Source organism: Corvus hawaiiensis, chromosome 7 (genome assembly GCF_020740725.1).
Source record: "Corvus hawaiiensis isolate bCorHaw1 chromosome 7, bCorHaw1.pri.cur, whole genome shotgun sequence".
Lineage (NCBI taxonomy): Eukaryota > Metazoa > Chordata > Aves > Passeriformes > Corvidae > Corvus > Corvus hawaiiensis.
Genome location: NC_063219.1, coordinates 6,491,696 through 6,512,074, shown reverse-complemented (window position 1 = coordinate 6,512,074; position 20,379 = coordinate 6,491,696). Strand labels below are relative to the sequence as shown.

The 20,379-nt window shown below is 39.9% G+C and overlaps 1 protein-coding gene across 11 annotated transcripts in view; it reads left to right on the top strand.

Annotated features, from left to right (window-relative positions):
• Positions 1-20,379, top strand: part of PCNT (pericentrin) — a 74,125-nt gene that overhangs the window by 29,283 nt on the left and 24,463 nt on the right. For 7 of the 11 annotated variants that reach the window (XM_048309062.1, XM_048309063.1, XM_048309058.1 and 4 more), the window contains 12 exons: positions 544-708; positions 2,359-2,505; positions 3,609-3,760; positions 4,584-4,798; positions 5,246-5,472; positions 6,739-6,901; positions 7,381-7,524; positions 11,661-11,890; positions 12,346-12,465; positions 12,971-12,991; positions 15,108-15,335; positions 19,784-19,954. In XM_048309062.1, coding sequence (XP_048165019.1) covers positions 544-708; positions 2,359-2,505; positions 3,609-3,760; positions 4,584-4,798; positions 5,246-5,472; positions 6,739-6,901; positions 7,381-7,524; positions 11,661-11,890; positions 12,346-12,465; positions 12,971-12,991; positions 15,108-15,335; positions 19,784-19,954 — 1,983 coding nt within the window. The remainder of the gene's footprint in view (positions 1-543; positions 709-2,358; positions 2,506-3,608; positions 3,761-4,583; positions 4,799-5,245; positions 5,473-6,738; positions 6,902-7,380; positions 7,525-11,660; positions 11,891-12,345; positions 12,466-12,970; positions 12,992-15,107; positions 15,336-19,783; positions 19,955-20,379) is intronic. The other 4 variants (XM_048309060.1, XM_048309059.1, XM_048309064.1 and 1 more) reach the window with 4 other exon arrangements.

Sequence of the window (20,379 nt, the reverse complement as noted above, 5' to 3'; positions counted from 1 at the left end):
TCATCCTAGAAACAGGATTTGTGTCTATTATGATGACTACAGTGACTCTTCTCAGAGAGAGTAGTAGGGAAAAAAACCCTAAATGAACAAAAATCTCTCAAACCTTTCTGTTGTATCTCAGGATAATTGCATTAAATAGAGATGTGTGATGTTTGCTCCCATTTGAACAAGGGAAATCACATCTTTAAAAAAATATGTTCTCCCTGTGTTTTTCTCCCCCTCTTTCCTCCTTATTTCTTTGAATTTTTTTAGGGAAGTGTCTGTTGCAAAGAATAAGCCAGGAATACTTTGTTAGTCTGACCTGATGGCCTCATGAATACAGGAGATACTTGATACGTAATGCCTGGTTGCTTCTTACCTATTTTTATCAACCTGCTTTTTTCTATACTCAGCATGATGATGGACAGAAGCACTGTATGACCTTGAGGATTGCAAATGTACTCTTAAGAATTTGATTGAGCCTGATGGGTTTGGTTTGGTTTCAGTTTTTCCTTAATTCCAACACTGTGGCTAAAATATTTGATATTCCTTCCTTGCCTGCAGCTGTATGCTTCTGCATCAGCTTCTGAAGTAGAATCTGTGAGAACAGCTCTTCTGGCTCAATTTGAGGAGGTAAAATTGAAGCAGCAGCTTCAGTTCCAGGAGGAGATTGAGCTGTTGAAGTGTCAGTCAGAGGTGCTACTGGAACAGCAGATTGCACAGCTGAAGGTAGGCTCTGGTGAAAATGCACTGGGAGTGTGTTTCGCTGAAAAAGAGCAATTGGTATAAGATTTTTGTTCTTCAGCCTCTAAAATGGCGGTCTGAGTGAGATCTCTCCCATGCTTCACAATGTTAGAACGAGAAAAACAACATTGGAAATAAAGCAGTGTTCTGTGAGCAGTTGTCTTTACCATCGGGTTGTCTTAAAGTCCTGAACTGGAAATGAAGTGTCCTTCAGCCAAAACCAAAACAATCAGTGGAACATGCTCTGATCAGCATTCCTTGTGTACATGTTCAGTTTGTCATTGGAGACTTTTTCTTCGTGGTGTCTACAGAGACTGCACCCTTGGCCTATCATCCCATGTCTACTGCACATACTATGTGTATGTGGCAAAAACAAATTCAGTGTTATCTAAGCTTTTACTGAGTGTGTGAACTCTATCTGAGATATTTTGCTGTTACTGTTGTTCTTAATCTCTGCTTTCATTGATTCACCATGATAAACACCATGATAAGTGTTTTCGAGATGTTTCCTGCCTCTGACCCTCTGTATAGTCCTGATGACTATTTGACCTCTCTCCGGCTGGTTCAGCTGTCTTTTGAAACAAAGGGCAGAAGTGTATCCTGAAAAGCTGCTGCAGGTATTTTTGGCAACTGCTGTCCTTGGCTGAACCCCAGCCTTAAGGCCACAGAAGCTGGGACTGGTCTGAGTGTTGTGCAGAAACTCCAGAAATGATCCCTGGTTTTTTTTCTCTTATGCTGCCTTAATTAGCACTTGAGACACCAGAAACTTCACTATTTGTTGAAATTTTGCCAGGGCTAATTCTCCTGCTGGTACAACTGTCTATGGATTCAGTTGGGTTTTTTGCCTTGTGAACTTGATGACTGGTGTTTTGTCCCAGAAGAGACGGGCTTGGATCTCTTTGCAGTGTGAGACTGAGCTGTATTGTGGGCTGATACAGGTTTTTACAAGCCTTTTCCTTCCCACCCCCCTGTGCTGATTTTGCAGTTGTCTTCATGCCAACCTGTTCCCTTGGTTTCTTCCCTCTGCCTGCCCTAGCAGATTTGAGGTATTCAGAATTGCTGTCTGTGCTCTGACATACTCTCTAAGTGCTTCTGAGAAGAATAAGCAGGCTGCTTCAGAGATTTTTGTCCACAAATGTCATGTTCTAGGTCAAGGACAGTTGTCATTTTTATCTTCCTAACTGCTAGAGCATGGGACAAAGACTGGGTCAGTCTTCTGCAAATGATCAGCTCAGGTGACTGCAGGTCTTCTGCTCTGAAGTCTTATTTCTTGCTCTGGGGAAAAACTGTTTTTTTGACTTGCCTGTGTAAAGAATAGGTGGCCATCATCTTGGAATGTATTGGTGTTCATAGATAAAATTGTGCCTCATTAGTGCTGAATACAGAGGGACAGTCACTGTCCTGGTTCTGCTGGCCGCACTATTTTTGATTTTGATCACAGTTTCAACATGATTTTGTTGTTTGGAGGTGTTGATGTGTAAGTTACTGCTTACTATTCTGAGAGGTAAAGTGTGTATGTCTAAAGAATACAGAAAAAATCTGGGGGATGTTTGAGGTTTTTTGGGAGAATGGTGGCGGTTTGGACTTTTTTTTTTTTCTTATCTCAGTAAATCCAAGAATATGTGGTTTATGCAGGATGAATTTGAAGCTGAAAAAAAGATATCACTACATGACAAGGAGCAGATGTTGATTCAGGAGAGGGAGAAGGTACAGGCTGCTCACCAAAAGGAACAAGAAATGTTATCAGCCCAGCTGCAGGAAAAGGCAGCAATAATTATCCAGGTATGGAGAAAATACTTTCAACCTAGATTTTAAATGTGCATTTGGAGTAGTATTTTAGCACAGGGCTCTCTGTATCAATGTGTATATAAAGGGACTGCAAGTATAATTCTTGGCATATTAGACATGGGGAAACAGAGCAACACTAAGAATTTCCTGACTGGGAGTGCATTACTGTTTCCAGCTCTTCTTGTAGGACTTGATGAGGGTTGAGAAAATTGGCATGGGAGAAGAATGCTTTTCTTTCCTTGCAGTTTTCTCCCAAATAGATATTTTGACTTTGTACTAGTTTGAAAACAAACTAGTGTGAGACACCAAGTCAGAATAACAATTTAATAGGGAAATAAAAGGAGGGGAAAAAAGAAAATAAAGGCAGATAACACTGGGTTAAACTGACAGCATCAGGATACAACCTGGCACCCTGTTAGTCAAGGTGGTGGTAGCAGTCCTCTGAAGCGGTGATCCTGTAGAAAGAGGGTCTGCTCTTCCTCAGAAGGTCCAGTGGTGGCTATGTAGCTCCTGTCCTCTGGAAATCCAGTGGAAATGTCTGTCTCTGGTGTTCAGAATCTCAGATTATATCCAGGATGGAATGCTTGGTTCCTCCTTCTGGGTGGAGCATCTCACAACGGGGTAATGAATCATGAGGCCAAGTGTTGATTATGCTCATTAACAGAAGATAGTCCGGAGGGAGTTATCTCTGAGTCAGGCGGCAGAACAATGATGGGCCATTAACAGAAAGATAGTCTGGGGGGAGGAGGCAAGGAAACACTGCCCCACTTGATTTCAACAGCTCATGAAGATGGTAATAGAATACACTGCAACCCAGGACAGACTTATTTTCTAGCTTACTTATGAGACAGAGTTTCTAACAAAATGGCAGTAATTTGTTTGGCAGCAAAATCTGGAGCTAGGGGTAGGTATATACATAGAAATATGTATTTTTATCTATATGTAATCATATATTTTAATGAGGTATAGGTATCATCTGAACAAATAAATATGAGGAGATAAGTAATTTTTCCAGAAACCAGTTTTCAGGTAGAGTTTATAAAGCAAAGTTTAGGCAAAATTGTTGACTTTGTTGTGTTGTCACTGTATTTCCATAGCTGGAAAAGAAAGTGGCCTCTGTAAAGCATGAAATAGAGGAGACCAACTCTGAATTGGAGACACTCCTTCAGCGACGGGACAGAGAACACCAAGAAGGAGGGAATTTGGTAGCCTTGTTGAGGTCTGATATTGAGCAGTCCAAGGAAGAAAGGTTTGTTCATCTTTGCTTACATAATGCTTAGTGCTTGGGGTTTTTTTGAGGTTTTTTTGTTTGCTTGTTTTCTCACTTCTCATAAAGAAATCAATAACTAGGCAAAACTAAGCCAGCTCAAAATAATAGTGTGGGCTGATGATATTGCTTTTATTTGCAAATTATTTTGAGGTTTTTTAAATTATCAAGCTGTTCTGACATGAAAAGCAAGTTGTTTTTTTTCCCTGCTCTTTTTCTTTCAGTCTGATGAAGACTTTGGTGTTTTGGGGTTTCCACTGTCTTTAATCTTGGAAAAAGCTGAAAAATTGCGAGAGGTTCTGTGACCAAGAGGCTTTCAGTTAGAGTGAATTCGTTTGACATGTCATGGGGATGCATGGACTAGAGAAACTGTCATGCTGAATAAGCTTCTAGAATTCCTTCTCGTCTTTAGGAAACTGGCTTAGTGTTAATCTTAAACCTAAAATATTTTCCTAAATAGAAATAGAGCTTTTGTTGTCAGGTCTGCCAGAACACCTCTAGTTATTTTGGTGTCACTGATACTGTAGTAGTAGACATATCTTCCTTGCTGGTGCTTCCACAGGTACGGAAGGCTGAGATGCTTGTGACTGTAGTGTGACCTACCTGTGGAGAGGACAAAGGTGCTTTGCTGTGCCAGCTCTTTAAAAACAACGTGGGTTTTGTGAGTCATCTGAATGATCTTCACTGATAACTGCCCAACCATGGCAGATACCCATTTTAGACTGTCAGGTTTTCAGTAGGTTCAAAGTGTCTTTCAAACCAAGTGCATGCAATTTTTCAAGTGTTCAATATGCTTTTGTTCTAGGGAAAAACTGCATGAATCTTATCAGCATGTTTTGAAACTGCTTATGGAGGTGGTGAAGGCCACAATAGCTATTGAGGACCTTATCTGTAACAAGATTGGTCTTTGCCTTGATGACAGTCTGGCTTCTGGAGATTCTAAAGAAACTCAGAGTATTATGGAAGAAATTGGATTAATGCAGTATTTTAAAGCCAAAGAAAACCATCACCTAGAAAAAGGTGAGTACAAATCAGCAAACCTGGATGTAGTCAATTCATATTCTTGAAAACTGCCTTTTCATTTCCTTCTGTATGGGTGAAGGTCAGAGAGTATCTCTTTTTGCAATGTTTGTGTCTTTCAAAGTTGCTTCACACTTAAGATAGTGTCTACCAGTGTTCTCTCAGTTTAATTCTTTTAATAGTGCAACTACTAAAATGTTGTTAGAAAAGCCTGGATATGTTACAGGGCAGGAATGATGGACTTGGTGAATGCAGAGTTCCAGGTCTTGATGTCTAGCACAAGATTCCCAAACCTTGTGAGAAGCCCTCTTGATTTCCACATCAAGTTGTTGATGTGTCCAAGTTTTCACCTTGTAGTATATGTCCAGGACCGTATCACTGTCTGATGTCAGTTATCTGTGTGACCAGTTTTGTGGCTAGCTGTCACTTTTCTGTGTTTTTCAACAGCTTCCTTGTTTTCAGTAGAGGAGCTGCTTGATGAAACTCTCACAGAAGACAACCAGCTGTCTCCAGTGACTGATGAGGTGTCTGAGTTGAGCCAATACTTATGTGAAAGTGTTTTTTCAAAGCCTGAATTGGCGTATGAAAGTGAAGAAACGATACTGAAGATTTGTCATCGTTTGCGCACTGCAGTGGAGAGACTTCTGGAACTGGTTACAGAGTCAACTAAACAAGTAAAGCTTTTTAATTTGTACAGATCAACCTAGTCTAGTGGAAGGTGTCCCTGCTCATGGCAGGGGTTTGGAACTAGTTGGTCTTTAAAGGTCCCTTTCAACCCAAACCATTCCATGATTTTGTGTATAACACTGAAAATGTGAAATCAGTTTTTAGTCTGTGTATTTAACCTTTTAACAGATCCTGTGGGAAGGCAATAAATTGGTCACCTTAAGTAGATTTAAACTAGGATTTTAAAATCATTTGGTAACTTTAGGAGACCAGGAGTTTTTTTGAGGGGGTTTTATCACACTTCACATTGATGCTTTTTCAACACTGATAAACGGGTTCAGGAAAACTCAGCCCAATGTCAGAATGCTTGGGCAATATGTAGATAGCAGAAACAAACATCCTTGTATTTATATACTGCTTTAATTGTGACAAAAGGAGATGCGCTTAGTATCATAGAAGAACTTGAGTATTTCCATACTGAGTTTTGCAGTGTCTAGACTGTGAATCTGGGGTGGATACATGAACACTGTATACATCTGAGGATTGAATTTAGTGTGACAACAATTCGTTTGTTGAGTAAGGAAGTCCCTAATTGAAGAGAGAATTGAAGGGGAAAAACATGTCTGAAATTTATCTACTCATCAGTTATTTTGTGAAACCCAGAGATATGTGTCTGTGTGAAATATATATTCGCTATCTTCAAAAATCCCTCCTAGAATGAGATGCATAAGTATTTACTTTTAGGTACGGATGATGGTTCTACTAAGACATACCTAACTTGTGGTTAAAGCACTTGCCAAGCTATAGCAGGTCTGGGTTCTAGGTGACCCTCATCAGCTGTGATCCAGCATACTTTGCTTACTGGTGGTGTACCTTGGAAACCTGATGATGCATGGACTTCGCTGTCTATTAGACATGACTGAATCTCTTGAAGAATTTAAGTGTAAGGAGGCTTTGAATTTCAAGTGGCTCAGAAAGTGTTGAGTTAAGCAGTTTAGCCTGTAGGGAGGTATTTCTTTTTATGCACAGTGAAGAAACTTACGTTCCTAAGCAAGACTTGTGGCAAAAATACTGGTATGCAAGTACAGGGATTCACCAAAGTGTCCAGAGGTTTTGGGCAAAGCCAGCTTAGTACTAAAATGAAACTTCAAAACTTGGACCTTAGTGCATAAATGTTACTAAATAATTGAGAAGATGTTTGTTGAAATGTCTGCAGTATTATTACATTGCATGTACATCTGAGGTCTGATGCTGGGGAAATTATTCACTTGTAGCTGGAGAAGATGCATGAAAACCATGCGCAGTTTGAGGAAGAATTCAGCCGCTGCAATCGGGAGACGGCCCAGGTGGTGAGTCAGCACCAGGAGCTGATGGAGTGCCTCAGTGAGGAGAGTGAGGCCAAGAACCAGCTGGCACTAGAGCTTCATAAGGCAGAGGGTAAGAAAAGGAAATTGAGTGAGATTGAAGTGTCATTTACTCAGAGCTTGTTCCATCCAGTATCTATGATGTGCTTTCTGTATCCTGGATTTCTTGGGCTCTAAATCTAACAATTATTCTTACTTTCTGAAGATTCTGTTTCTTCAAACCTCAGTCATTGGCAGAGGATGTGTTGTAAGCTCATTCCAGGCCATCAAAGCTTAATGATCCCCATTTGAATTCTACAGATTTAGAGACACTTTTTGATGTGTCAGCCTCATAAAATCTTGATAATCTTAGAATACATTAACTAGTACATTTTATTCCTTAAGATACTTCAAAAGCCTAGCTACAGTATAAACATGAATCATCTTTTACTTCTTCCATTTTATGTCACCTTCTATTGTTTAGCAGAAATTGTTTACTCGTGTTTTCAAGCTGTTTTTTCCCAACAGATTAGTTTTTCTATGGCTTTATTTGCATTCTGACTTGGCTTCTAGGCATTATTGAAGGCTATGTTGCAGAAAAAGCTGTGTTAGAAGAGGCCTTGAGCCTGAAAGAGGAATCTGAGCGGCGTCTTGTTGTGGAGCTGGAGAACATGCGGGAACGCTTCCAGGAGCTAACCCAGGAGGAAGCAATTCTTGGTGAGAAGAGACTATAGCACTCCTAGTGCAAAACAAAGTTGTCTCCAGTCAAGGCACATTGCAATGTCTTTCTATCATGGATCAGAGTTTGGCTTGATGACCTAGTGAGCAGCTCAGACTGGTACACAGGTGAGAGGGTCTTCCTGTAAAAGCAGAAAGCTCTGCAGACATGGATCAAGGTCATCAGGAGCTTTGTGTCACAATAAAGATGAAATGCCTAAAGGTAGGCACTATCTGTATTCGAACAAATTCTTAGCGATTTAGAAGATGGAATGGATCACAATGCCCTATTCTTGTCTTGTACGTGTGTCTGTGTTTTGATTTCTAGGAACATCTGTTGCTAATGTAGCACAAAAAGAAGGTTCAGGTTTGTAATGACCTTGTTTGTGGATTTTTTTTCTTGCTGTGTTGCTGTAACAGAGTGAACAAATTGATAACTTTTAATTTTAACAATGAGGAATAGTACTTCATAATTAGGCCCAACAGGTTACTGGGTTTATAAGTATCTTGGCCAGAAAAAAGGTTACGACTTCTGTGATGCAAAATTAGGAATATTCAATTCAATTATGAGTATTTGGAGGGAAAAAGATGTTTTGCTGCCATTAGGCTTAAAGTATACTGTGCCACTGTCTTTGTATTTGCCAGCTTAATTTTTTTTGAGGGGATGGAGTGGATTGCAAGCTGGCTGTGAGCTTCTAGTGATACAAAGTGGGCTGTCAAAATGAGTAAATTAAGTTAAAGAAGGGTGAGGTGACATAAAACAGTGAATTAAAAAAAGTACAACAAGAACTGAAGGACGTCTAAGGGAGATGAGAGAAATGTAACTGAATGGATTGGTAGGTCAGAAAAAAGGAAAGTAGAATGGTAGGGAAGGCTAGTAATGGAATAAAAAAGGAAATCAGAAATAAGCAAGAAGGATCCATAGTAATACACTGATTTTGAAAGTCTAGTACTGAAGTCAAATTTGTGGATGCCAAATTGAAAGAGGAATTTTTTTTTCCTCCGGAAGTCTGCATACTTAACTCCTGAGTGGCTAACGTTTAGATCTGATAAATTCATAGTTGCCATGATTGTTTTGTGGTCTACTCAAAATATAATTTTCCTATTGTTTTTTTAGATTAATTTTATTTATACACACACATATATTCATGGATTCTTGCATATTCACTGTCTCTTGTTTCTGGACTTTTTCTTTTCCCCAGAGAGTGGGAGCTGAGTAAACCAAATCAGTCAGGTGAATAAAAAGTTACACAGGTAAATTCCTGTTAGAGTTAAAAAGTTGCACTGAGCCTTCTTGCCCATTACTGTATCTTTATTCCTTCTGTCCATTCAGATCTCCCTCAAACACTATTTTTAATTTAACCTATTTTTGGTAGCCACCTCACTGTCCTGAAATTTGCTGCTGCCCTCTGAATGAGAGGGAATGTAGGACCGAGTTGGTTATGGTGTATTTTGGGATTGACATTCTCCCGGGAGCTGCGCCCCAGCTCTTGCCAGCAGCTCCTTAGAACTTGAACAGTTGCTTTTGCTGCAGGGGCCGAGTCCTGAAATCCATCCCCTTTCCCCCACCCCAGCCATCTGTAGTACTCTTCCTCAGGTTTGGAATTGTTTGTAGTATGTGGCAAACATGATAAATATAAATCCTATTGTTTGGAGTTGATTGACATGGGCTTATTCCTTGAAAAGCTGACATCTCCTCCCGTTTTTCATGTGGAGTACTAATGTGAGTAGAATGGCCTTGCTGATTAAAACTCTTTTGGAATGGAGCTTGGTATTTGCTAATGATCTTGGGAGTGGGCGGGAATGTGCTGGGGCCTTTCCGAAGGGGAATTGCATGATGTGAAGTAGCATTAATAAAAAAATAGCAGGTTTGTCTCTACAAAGAAACAAATCTGTGAGCTGATGATCTATTGGTGTGTTGCTTGAAATTCTATTTATACACTTGGGGAACATGTGCTTAAAAAAAAAAAATTAAAAAATTGTCAGAGAGATTGTGCTGAGGTTACCAAAATTTGATACCTGCTTTCTATGAAATACTGCTTATTCCAGGTAAAATCTTTTTGCCTAATTATTTTTTTCAATTAACTTGCTTTTCTGTCTGAGGAGGTGACTCTGTAGGTCAGTGTTACCTAATCAGTATTTTGTTCCTCATAAAGCATTAGTGTTCCTCTGGAAGCTATAAAAGAAGCCATCAACCACGTTTCTTAGGATATAGGAGGCAAAATTCTTGTGCTTTTTTTCCCCAAGTACCAGTTCTTTTCCATCAGGGTCAGTCTACATTCATGACCTTCCTTTGGGTGCCCAAATATCTGTAGCACCTGACCTTGCCCTCCTCTCTGCACCATGTATTAGCAAATACACTAGAGTGCTATTTTATTCACATTATTCCCATCTCCTGCTTGGCAAAACCCAGCTCTTGGCAAAAGGTATTCTCTGTCATGCAGCTATGGCTGGGATTGAGTGTCCTAAGGGAATTCAGGCTACTGTTGGTTTTTTTTCTGCAGTTTTTTTGGTTGCATTGCATGATACGTATGATACATTGTATGTACAATACAGCTCCAAGGGGGTTGGGAGAGAAATTAGGGGTGAGTCTTCATTTCATGCATTCTGCCAGAGCCTGAGTTACATCCACAACCCAATGAACTTGTGATTATTTACTGTGATTATTTAAAAATAACAGAAAAAGTAGGGAGTGTGGCACAGTGATTGCACTGTGGTTATTACATAGGCTGTAATTAATGCTTGGAGTGAAATGTAGTTGGAATGTCGCTGTAATCCACAACAGGATTGCTGTGGAGCTCGAGAGCTTATGTAGTCCATGTTTTTGTCCCAAACTTTCCTTGTTTCTCTTTGTCCAGCTTTTTTTTGTTTCCAGAGCCAGAGACTTCACAGACCCTGCACGTTGTTTTCCATTATTCTCCCTGTGGTGACATTTTTCCCAATGTGTAGTGTACATGTTGTTGCATCATTCCAAGCCTGTTACACTTATCCTTTTATACACAAACATGGAAATTTTCATGATTTTTTGCTTAGTTTCAAGGGTCTAGAAATGTCGTTAAATACCTGTGGATAGTGAAGCCCTAGAAAAAATGTTATAGGTAGGCTGTGGTATCAAAGATTTGTAAGAGCAGCTTGTAATGACAATTAGGTTAGAAATCACTTCCATTGAGTTGGTCATACTTCAAAAAGGGAATTGTCTGTTCTGGAAATTGGGCTGGATGATTTCTTCAGGTCCTTGTTGGATCATAGACTTACCTTTAACCTATGACCAAAAACATTTGAGGTGAATAATGGAACCTTTGAAAAGTAAAACCATGAGCTCTTGCAGGACCTTGCTTTGCTACAAAATAGACAGACTTCTTTTTATGCTCAGGTTACTAACTATATTGACATTGAAGTAGCTTTTCTCCAAGAGTGTTCACAGTAGAGTCTCAGTTTTGGTCTCCTAAACAGTGTATTCAGTGTATCCAACTGATTGAAAATGCAGTTTGTAGCTATAAATTTAACTCAACTCTTGGTAACTTAAATAATTTGAGCGATGTACACTTCCCTATTTTTGGTATTTCTTTTGCAGTCTGCATAGGGAAAATATGTGCCATTTTTTTTCCCAGGTGTTTTCTTCCCTTTGTAACCTCAGAACTGGACTGATTCTCAGTAAGCGTGATTTTTCTCTGGGTTTTAATCCCCACTCAGGTTCATAGAAATACAGTAATTTTGTTTTTTCATAGCAGCTGGCTTCAGGGTCAGGCTGGGCACCAGTGGCCACTAGAAAGATGGACTGGGTGCTGCCTCACCAGTATCGATGGCAGCAGCAGTATCCAACATGGCATGAGGCAGGAGTAATGGAGAAACTGGCCCAAGACTGGATATTGGATGTCTAAGGAGGATCTTGGTGTGAGAGTTTAGAGGAACTGAGAATTCTGTATTGGATGGCTTGATTAAGGAGAGATTAGGGACAGAAAGGTGGCAAGGATTTAGGGTAGAGCAGTGTAGGATGTCTCTTACAGCCCACCTCAGGAATAAATACTTTTCTTTGTTTTGATGGTGTCCAAAATACCCAAATTTAGTCTCATCTGAAGCATTTGACTTTTGTACCCTGCACTGACAGCTCTTATTATTTTTGTGTTCTTACTCAGGTTTACTCAAAGAAGTAGAATTTTTGTCAAAGGAGAAACTTGAGCTTCAGTGTCAGGCAGAAAAGGACCATTCCAACTTACGCTCTCAGATGAAGATTTTGGAGGTGGAACTGGAAGAGCAGCTGCACAGTAACCAAGATCTGGCTACACAGTTACTGGAGGTTGCTGAATTAAAACAGCAAATTGAAGTTCTTGAAAAACAGCTTAAAAATCAGCGGCAGTTCATGGATGTAAGTAAGAGACCACATTTTCATGGGTTTGGAGGTAATAAATTCTCATCCTGGTTTTGAGACATGGAAGGTGGTTCCCAAAACGGGCTGTTTTCAGTTTTGGTTGAAATTAAGACTTTGGTATTCTAGTCTCATAAAAGAAAAAAAAAAGTTAAATTTTCAATTCCTTTTTTGTAGTATCGCAGCGTAATTTTTCCTTTTTATTAATTGATAATTGTAGTTTATATGTACGTTGCAGTCAAAAAGGTGCTTTCTCTTTTTTTTTTATTCCCTGTAACTGTAGACATGCTTTCAGGACTACTAGAAGGTAGTCCTGATTAGTTATTAATAATTAGTTAATTATTTTTTAAATTAACAGTTTCTTCACCACAAAAACAAACCCCAAATTATTCTTGTACTCAAGATTGTAATGAAATCTTCAAAAATATTTTGATTCTCTCTGGCTGGGTTTACAGGAACAAGCCATAGAAAGGGAACATGAACGCGATGATTTTCAGCAGGAAATTCAGAAATTGGAAGAACAGTTAAAACTGTCAGCAAAATCACAGACTTCAGGACAGTCCAGAGAGCATAGGGTGAGTAAAATCAGAGTTGGTGGCCAAAGGAGTTTGTTTATTACAATTAAATACCAAAACTGTTTGTTCTTGGGGGTCTAGCTCTTGGGAGACTTTTTTCCTCTGTTATGCAGAGAGCAGATCTTTCCCCAGCTGATTGAACTACATTTAGGCAATGAGGGTGCACTTACATTATTTGTTATAGAGATGGAAAGAACTGTTGTATGTGCTTTACACTAAAGTTTCTGAGTCTGATTTAAGTGAACTAAGGAGGACAACGCTACAGACACTCTGCTCTAAGAAGTGCTTCTGAGGAATGATTTTTGGGTTCTAAATATGTTTATTTTTTTAATCTATAACAATTGTAATAGAGATGTCCTTTGTCTGCATGCCTCATCCTATTTAAGTTTATAAATGAGTCCTTTTTTGCACATGTTCATTTGTTTGATGCTTGGCTTCAAAAATTAACTTTTGCTTTTTTTTTTCTTTTGGTTGGTTTTTTTTCACATAAATGAACATTATACAGAACTATGAATTGATTCTACAGGTATGGAAAACAGTATGAATGTCTCTTTTCCTTTCAATCCCTTCTAGATATGCTATAGCTTTTTTCCTCCTCTTGATATGTCAAGGCATGACTCAGCATGACTTGGAGCTAAGGATACAGGTTTTAGGGTGGCAGAATTCTTGCAGGGAATGAAGAACTGCTTTCAATTTAATTTCCTGTACATAAGTACTTAGCTCTCCTGGCTTATTGCTCAGAGGTGTTACAGGCAGTTATTCACTGAAACAGCCTTTTGGTATGAAAGGAGAAGTTGAGGTTTGGAGCATGAAACAATGATACTGGAATGGTGATGATAAAACTGTGCTTTAGCCTTCAACTTTTGTTTGTGGCCTGGCTCTTACCAAAACTTCAATGTGTAAGCTACTTAATTTCCTTTCCATCTGTCTATTTATGTATAGTTTATGGAACTGTGTACCTCAGTGTGAGAGGTGTACATCTGTATCTTTGATATGAATGAATTTCCACTGAATGAATTTTCCATGCTGGAGGGCATAGCTGAAAAAAAATCAATGCTGTAGCTTTGCAACCTCTCTCAGAAAGGATGAAAACTTACTTGGAGAAAAACACACAAGGATGGTAACTAAGTGACATTTGCGGGTAGGGTGAGGTATGCAGGCATTCTGTGCCAGGAAATGTCAATATTTGTTCAGTTTTTTTAATGCAGCTGTAACATCAGTAAGTGCTTAACTCGAAACCAAATCAGCTCAAGTGAACTCCTGATTTCTGCATGTAGCAGTTACAACAAGTTTCCCTCTCTGGTGTTTACTAGGTTCAAGGTATGTGTGAGTGGGATTATTTTGTACAAAGAGTGTTGACAGGTTGTTGGGAGCTGCAGTGTGCACTGTGAGAGTGAAGGTTATAAAAGTGTTTTCTCAGCTACAGGATTGCAGCACCAGCTTTCTAGCAATGTAGTGTTATAAACATGCTTTTTATGTCGGAAGTGTCATAGTTTTGGGATTCTGATGCCAAAATTTTGTAGAATTCGAAAGATTAGACTTCTAGAAGATTTGCGTATACCCAAAAGCTTTACTGTAAGGCTTGTGTTATGGTTAGCCATGATTAGTTGCTGATGAGAGCAGAAGGGAGTAAGATCCGTACACAGTCAAGGAAATGTTTGTGCCTGTAAGCAGTTGAAAATGTAATGTTCAAAACTTTCGGGTTTTGTAACCAGTCTGTTACACTCTACCTGCTTATTAATTTGACTCTTCTCCATTTGCTCAAGCATGTTTTGCTGCTTTAGTAATATCTGCACAATACTTTGAAGATGTAAAGATCTATATTAATGCAAAGAATTTTTATTTTATAATGTTGAAGTGGGATTTGCATAAATTCAGACACTTTTTGATGAACAAAACATTTATTTTGTAAAATCCCATCTTCCTTGCTCATGGGTATTGACTAAATTATTTCTCCTTTCCCACTGCTCCCCTGCCTGAGCTTGCTTTCACTATGCTAAATGACTTTATTGCACCCTGAGGTAGTCTATCTATCACACCAAAGCTCCTAGCCTTGCCTTCACCTTGATTACTGGGATGAATGAATGACTGTTTTCCTGCAGCTAAAATTCAAAATGGGTATCCTCTTCATATTTAAATGATTTTTGGAAAAAGACGTACTTGTCCTACGTTGACTCCTGGAAATCTCTGATTGCATATTTATCCTTCAGTTCTTGGTATCTTCCTTTAAACTGGAATTCCTTGGAATATTGGAAGAGGGTTCTGAGGTTACAGAAATAAATCCAAAGCTATTATTAATAATTCATGTAATCTTGGTGGGTTTTTAATCTCATAACCAACTAGCCCCCACCACCAAAAGGCTCCTTTGAGAGTATACCTTCATCTAGTGCTTCATGAGAGTACTGCAAGTGTTGAGAGAGTAATCACACGTGTATCTAAGAGCTGCTGCATTTGGAAAACAAGATTTCAGAAAGCTAACTTTTTCATACTTTCTATGCATATTTAGTTTTATTTTCACCTGGGATTTTAGCACTACTTTAATCTATAGTAAAACCTGCTTTAACACAAAATTACTCTCGCTTTCAACTGGAAGGAAATTTGTTCATATTGCCTGAATATCTGTATACTGTAATTCTGTGTAGGTAGAATCTTTGCAAGCAGAAATAAAAGAGAAGATGGGTGATTACAATAAACTGTTACTAGAAAAGGAGCGAAAACACCAAGAAATTGCAGCTCGTGATAAAGAGATAGAAAACCTGGTGGCACAGATCCAAGAGCTGAAGCTCAGTGGTGCTGAGGTCTCAAAGACTGTACACAGCTTGGAACAACAGCTGCAGAAAATGAAGAAAGTGGAAACTGAACTGAAACAGGTGATTTTTAAATCCTTATATAAATGGGTTTGGCATTACATGACAGTGGCTTTATGGGGGTTGTCAGTAGTGTTTGTGATGCTGTCTGGCACTCAGTGGTGAGTTAAATTGGTGAATTAATGGCACACATTACAGCCACGGTGTTGGGGTTTTAGGAGTTCTCCTAGGTTTTTTTCTGTTAAAGGAATTTTCCCCCCATACTGTTGCTAGGAGGACAATTGCTGGGTACTTGAGGAAAACAAAGAGCTACCCATTGGGGGTGGGGTGCACCTGGCTACTCTTTTATTTTCACCTGGGTGTGTGGGCAGTTCGGTCCCCTAACGTCGGAGAGGGAAGCTGTTTTTTCCTCGGCTGTTTTTTTTCCTTCTGCGGAGAAAGACCCCAGGATCCCCGGCCCACCTTCCCTGCCCCGCTGGAGGCCGGGCCGTGGCCGCCCTGCCCCGCCGCTGCTTCGAGCCTTCGCTACGTTGTAGCCCTGCTCGGCCTGCCTGCCCAGGCCTCCAGGGGGTTCTCCGTTTGGATACACCTCGTCTGCCATCCGGGATTTGTGCTCATCCCTGCCGTTCCAGCCTGCTGTTCCCAAGGGTCCGGCCGGACACCAGGATCGGCTCCCCAGGGGGTTTGTGAAGCCTTTGTTCCATCCCTCCCAGGGATCCCAGGGCACCAGTGCCGCGTGCTCCCCGAGCTCGCTCCGGAGCGCCCCCTGCAGCCGCGGGGGAACCATCGCACCTGCCCTGCTCACCGGGAGCCGCCAGCGCCTCTGCCGGCTGCGAGCGGAACTGCACCCGAGGGGAAAGGGCCTGACAGCCGAGAAGGCTGGGACTGGGTTTGTGATTGTTTGCTGTTACTGCCATAGTTACTGTTGTTTGTTTGACTGGTTATACACATATAGATAAATAATAGTAAAGAACTGTTATTCCTATTTCCCACATCTTTGCCTAAAAAGCCCCTTGATTTCAAAATTATAATGACTCAGAGGGAAAGGGGTTACATCTGCTATTCCAAGGGAGACTTCTGCCTTTCTTAGCAGACACCTGTCTTTTAAACCAAGACACACAGTTATAAATAATCTCTGGTCCTACAAACTCCTTAAGTCCACTATAAAGACTTACATACTACTTGTAAGTAGGGTGTCCTTAGGTATTACTTACAGGACTTGAGTAAGGCTTACTCAAAGCCCTGGTATAGAGGCTGCTTTTGACAGTTGTCGTGTTTGCTGCTTCAGAGCTACTCTTGTGCTTGTCTGGAAGTTTCTGAGAAGGTAGTGTTACTGAATATCAAACACTGAGGGTCTTCAGTAAAGTACCTGTGTTTAAAATGAAATTATCTTAATCTGTACCCCTTCTTGCTCTGTCTTTGAAGCCAGATCTGTTTGCCATAGTCCGAAACTTCTAGTGCTTTGTTACTACTACAGAGTTAATCACAGCCTAGAGTTAAGAATTTCAATCCATTTAGCAAAATTTACCAAACATCTGAGTAACTTCTTCTACCTGAAGCAGTTTCTATCTGAAACTGAATGTTCTGTTTCCTCCCAACAATTTTCGTTGGTTGAGTATTGTTAAAAGCTTTGTGGAGATCTTGTTGTCTACAGTCATGTAATATGGGCTTATAAGAAGGTGGAGTCAGACTAGAAGGTGCAAATGAAAGGATGAGAAGATACGAGTATAAACAAGGGAAATTCCAATTAAATGGAAGGGGGAAGTGGTCACACTGGAGGCAGCCACTCCTTAAAGGAAGCTCAGAGTTGCAGTGGTGTCTCTGACTGGGAGATGTAAGAATTGCCTGAGCAGAGCCAAGTTGGTTGTGCTTTGAGTTGGAGAACTCTAAAGACCTTTCCCAGCTGAATTTTTTCTGTGGTTTTATCCAAACATACAAAAGCCATGCCCATTTAATTTCTGTCTGCCTTGGTGTGGATGGAGACTGTGGTGCTGCTTGCTGTCGGCAAGTTTCTCTTTCTTCTGGAGTCTTGGCTTGCTGTTAAACAGGCTTTCTTTAACCATGTGAATTCAGAATATTCTTTTAGTTGTCTGAATGTCCCCATCAGTTGGTGTTTTGTAAATATCTTAAATAAGCCAAACTCTTGAGTTTGGTTTTTCTTTTTTTTTCTGAGAAACTAATTAATCCAATCTAAACTAGGCTGTACTATTCATTTTGCCACCTGTAAGCATTGTAATAGCTTGTCTTGAAGCAATTTTGTGCAGTTAATAAGTTCCAGTGGAGCACTAACAACAATTACATGCCATGGTATTTTTCTGTAAAAATACACTTGATGTGAATGATAATTGCAGAGTTTTATTGTCCCCCAAATTCCAACATATGAAAAATGCATGTATTACAGGTGATAGAGAAATAAGAAATAGGTCTGGAAGTAGAATGTCTTGAATATTGAACAGTGGGAATACTGAGTAAAGTCACAGCTAACAGATCCATTTGCCCTGCTGTGATGTGCATGGAGCAGGTCTTTGTTTTATCCTGCTCTAATTCCTTTCAGTGGTTCATGTTGCTGATATGTAACATTGAAGCTCCTGGATAGGGTTGTGCTGGGGGCGTTGCTCGTCCTTTTGCTTGAGACCTAAGAAGTGGGGCTAATTTAGGGAGTAGGCTCTCCTGTGGATTTTGGGATTCATTGAAGAAGACACCGCATTAGACTACATGTGAATGACCACCCAGAACGTTTTACAGTGAAGGTGCATTATATACAGCCCTGATTTTTGCCTGGTTTGCCACTTGATTTTGCTGGGTCACTGTAGCAACCTCAGGACGTGGCAACTAGAGAAGGCCAGGAGGAACTGAACTCTTGTGTGCAGGGCTGTACTGACACTGCCCACTTGCAGCTTTGCTGTCCAGGAAAGGCAGGGACACGGGAGCTAAGGCAGCCCACTTCTGCAGGAGTCTGGGTTGCACATTGTTGCTGAAGAGTTTTGGTCAGTGATCAGTGTGGTTTGGGTACCGTATTTAGTTGATAAAAAACACCAAAAAAAGAGGCTCTGCTGTTGCTTGGGTTTTGGTTTTATGTGTGTTCTTTCATGAGGAGCTGCCAGAGGGGCTGGTTGATATCACAGGTTTCATGTGAGGGCAAGAAAAATTTCCGTTTTTCCCTTATCTTTTGATACTGTGATACGGTATTAACTTTGCAATTTATTTTTATTTTTTTAATTGCTACTACTTTCAGTTTACAATCAGAAGATGCTAGCTATGTACTCTGGGTCTTAGATCTCTTGAACTAGAGAGAAGATGGTTAAATTTATGTATTTTTTTTACAAATCATACAATGAGTCTAAAACAACATATTAAAGATATGTGCATTAAACTATGAGCAGAGTAAGTGTTGAACAGCAGAGGGAATTACTGCCTTAGGTTTCTTGTCCAGCTTTACTGTATGAAGTACAGATATGTAGGCTTATTGTGATGCCATGAAGATTTTTTGCCTTTTCTTTTATACCCCTATTATACCTTTTTTACAACTTCTGTATTCTTAGTGCTTTTTTAGACTTAGCTACATTCTTAGACTTGTTTGTCAAGCTGAGAGACTAAACTTTTTAGAAGCTTAGAAGTAGTTAGGGATCAGTGTGCCCCAGACCCCAAGGTGCTCTCCAGAACACATTCTGTAAACTAAGATAGAACCATCCAGGGGAAGGCTCCTTGGGGAGGGGGGCTCACTTGAGCCTCTCATTGGGAAATCTTTGATAGATATGCTAATTAATAAGACCTATAATGTTATACCAGATCTTTTGGGGGGGGATTGCAGGGTGCATTTTGGTGCATTCCACCTGGACGTAGTGCACCTAAAGATCCTTAAAATAAATACCAAGGTAAAATGCCTTTTCCTCTTCTAACTGTGTTTGATTCTTGATTTTAAGACCAGGAAAAGGCATCAATTGTTTGGACAATTCCCAAGTGAACCTTCCCTCCTTGGACTGACCCAGCTCTCGAGAAGGACTGTGAGAGAAGGAAGATCAAAAAAGAATTTTTTAAATAAAAACACCATAGCTTGGCAGATCACAGGTTGGACAAACTCAGTCCTGCTTTATCACAATCTGACTGAACTTAATGTATTTATGACTAGGTTTTGATCTACCCAGAACTCTTAATTTCTTAAATTGTGTCCATCTGTCAAATTTAGTTTGGCACATATATGGTATCATAAGAAATTTGGAAATGGCTATAAGGCCAAGATGTTATGTTCTTAAATGTATAAAATGCTGTGTAACTGAGAAAGTATAATTATCATTGAATGCTAAATTTTCAGAAGTTTTAAACTTGGATTACAAAAAATAAAGGGGTAAAAACATTCAGTTGTTTTGAATTCCTGTTTATAGGCCATTGGGATTATGTACTTTTCTTGTACAGGGTGTGTCAGGGTCGATGAAGTGTTTCGGCAGGATTGTCCTGGTTAGGTAGGTTTGTATATTAACAGCAATTCTGACATTAAAAAAATCATTTTCCAGGATAAAGAGGCATTGCAACAGCAGCAGTACAACAACCTGATGCAGATCTCTGCCCTGCAGTCTAAACTGGATGAAGCGAGGCACCGAGTCCCAGTGGATGGCAACTCTGCTCCGGTGCTGAAGGAGCAGCTACAGGCAGAGCAGGAAGCACTTCAGGTCAAGGAGAGAGAGGTGAGAGTTTTGGGAAAGTCCTGCAGACTTTGAGTTGCTTTAGCCTCAACTAACCTTCCTTTTTCTTGCTTTGTTTTGTGTCCATCTCCCTTCCTGCTGGAAATGGTCTTGTGATTATTCACATAACTTTGAGACTGATCAGTATCAGTTGTTAACTGATTTTCCTTTCCTTCCAGAGTTGAAGTGGGTAGATAAGTTTTTGTTTGAGAGTCAGGGATAATTCTTTTAAGACCAGAAAGGGCAATTACCCGCAATGGTGTAATTTAATCTGTTTTGAGAGAATGTTTGTGATGAGTTTTTGTGTCAAGCTAAGAAGAAACAGAGAAATTGGTCCCAACATTTGGAACTTTTATTGGATTTACATGTATAGATGCATACACAACCCCACTGTATGTTTATATTGTTACTAAATAATTATTATAATA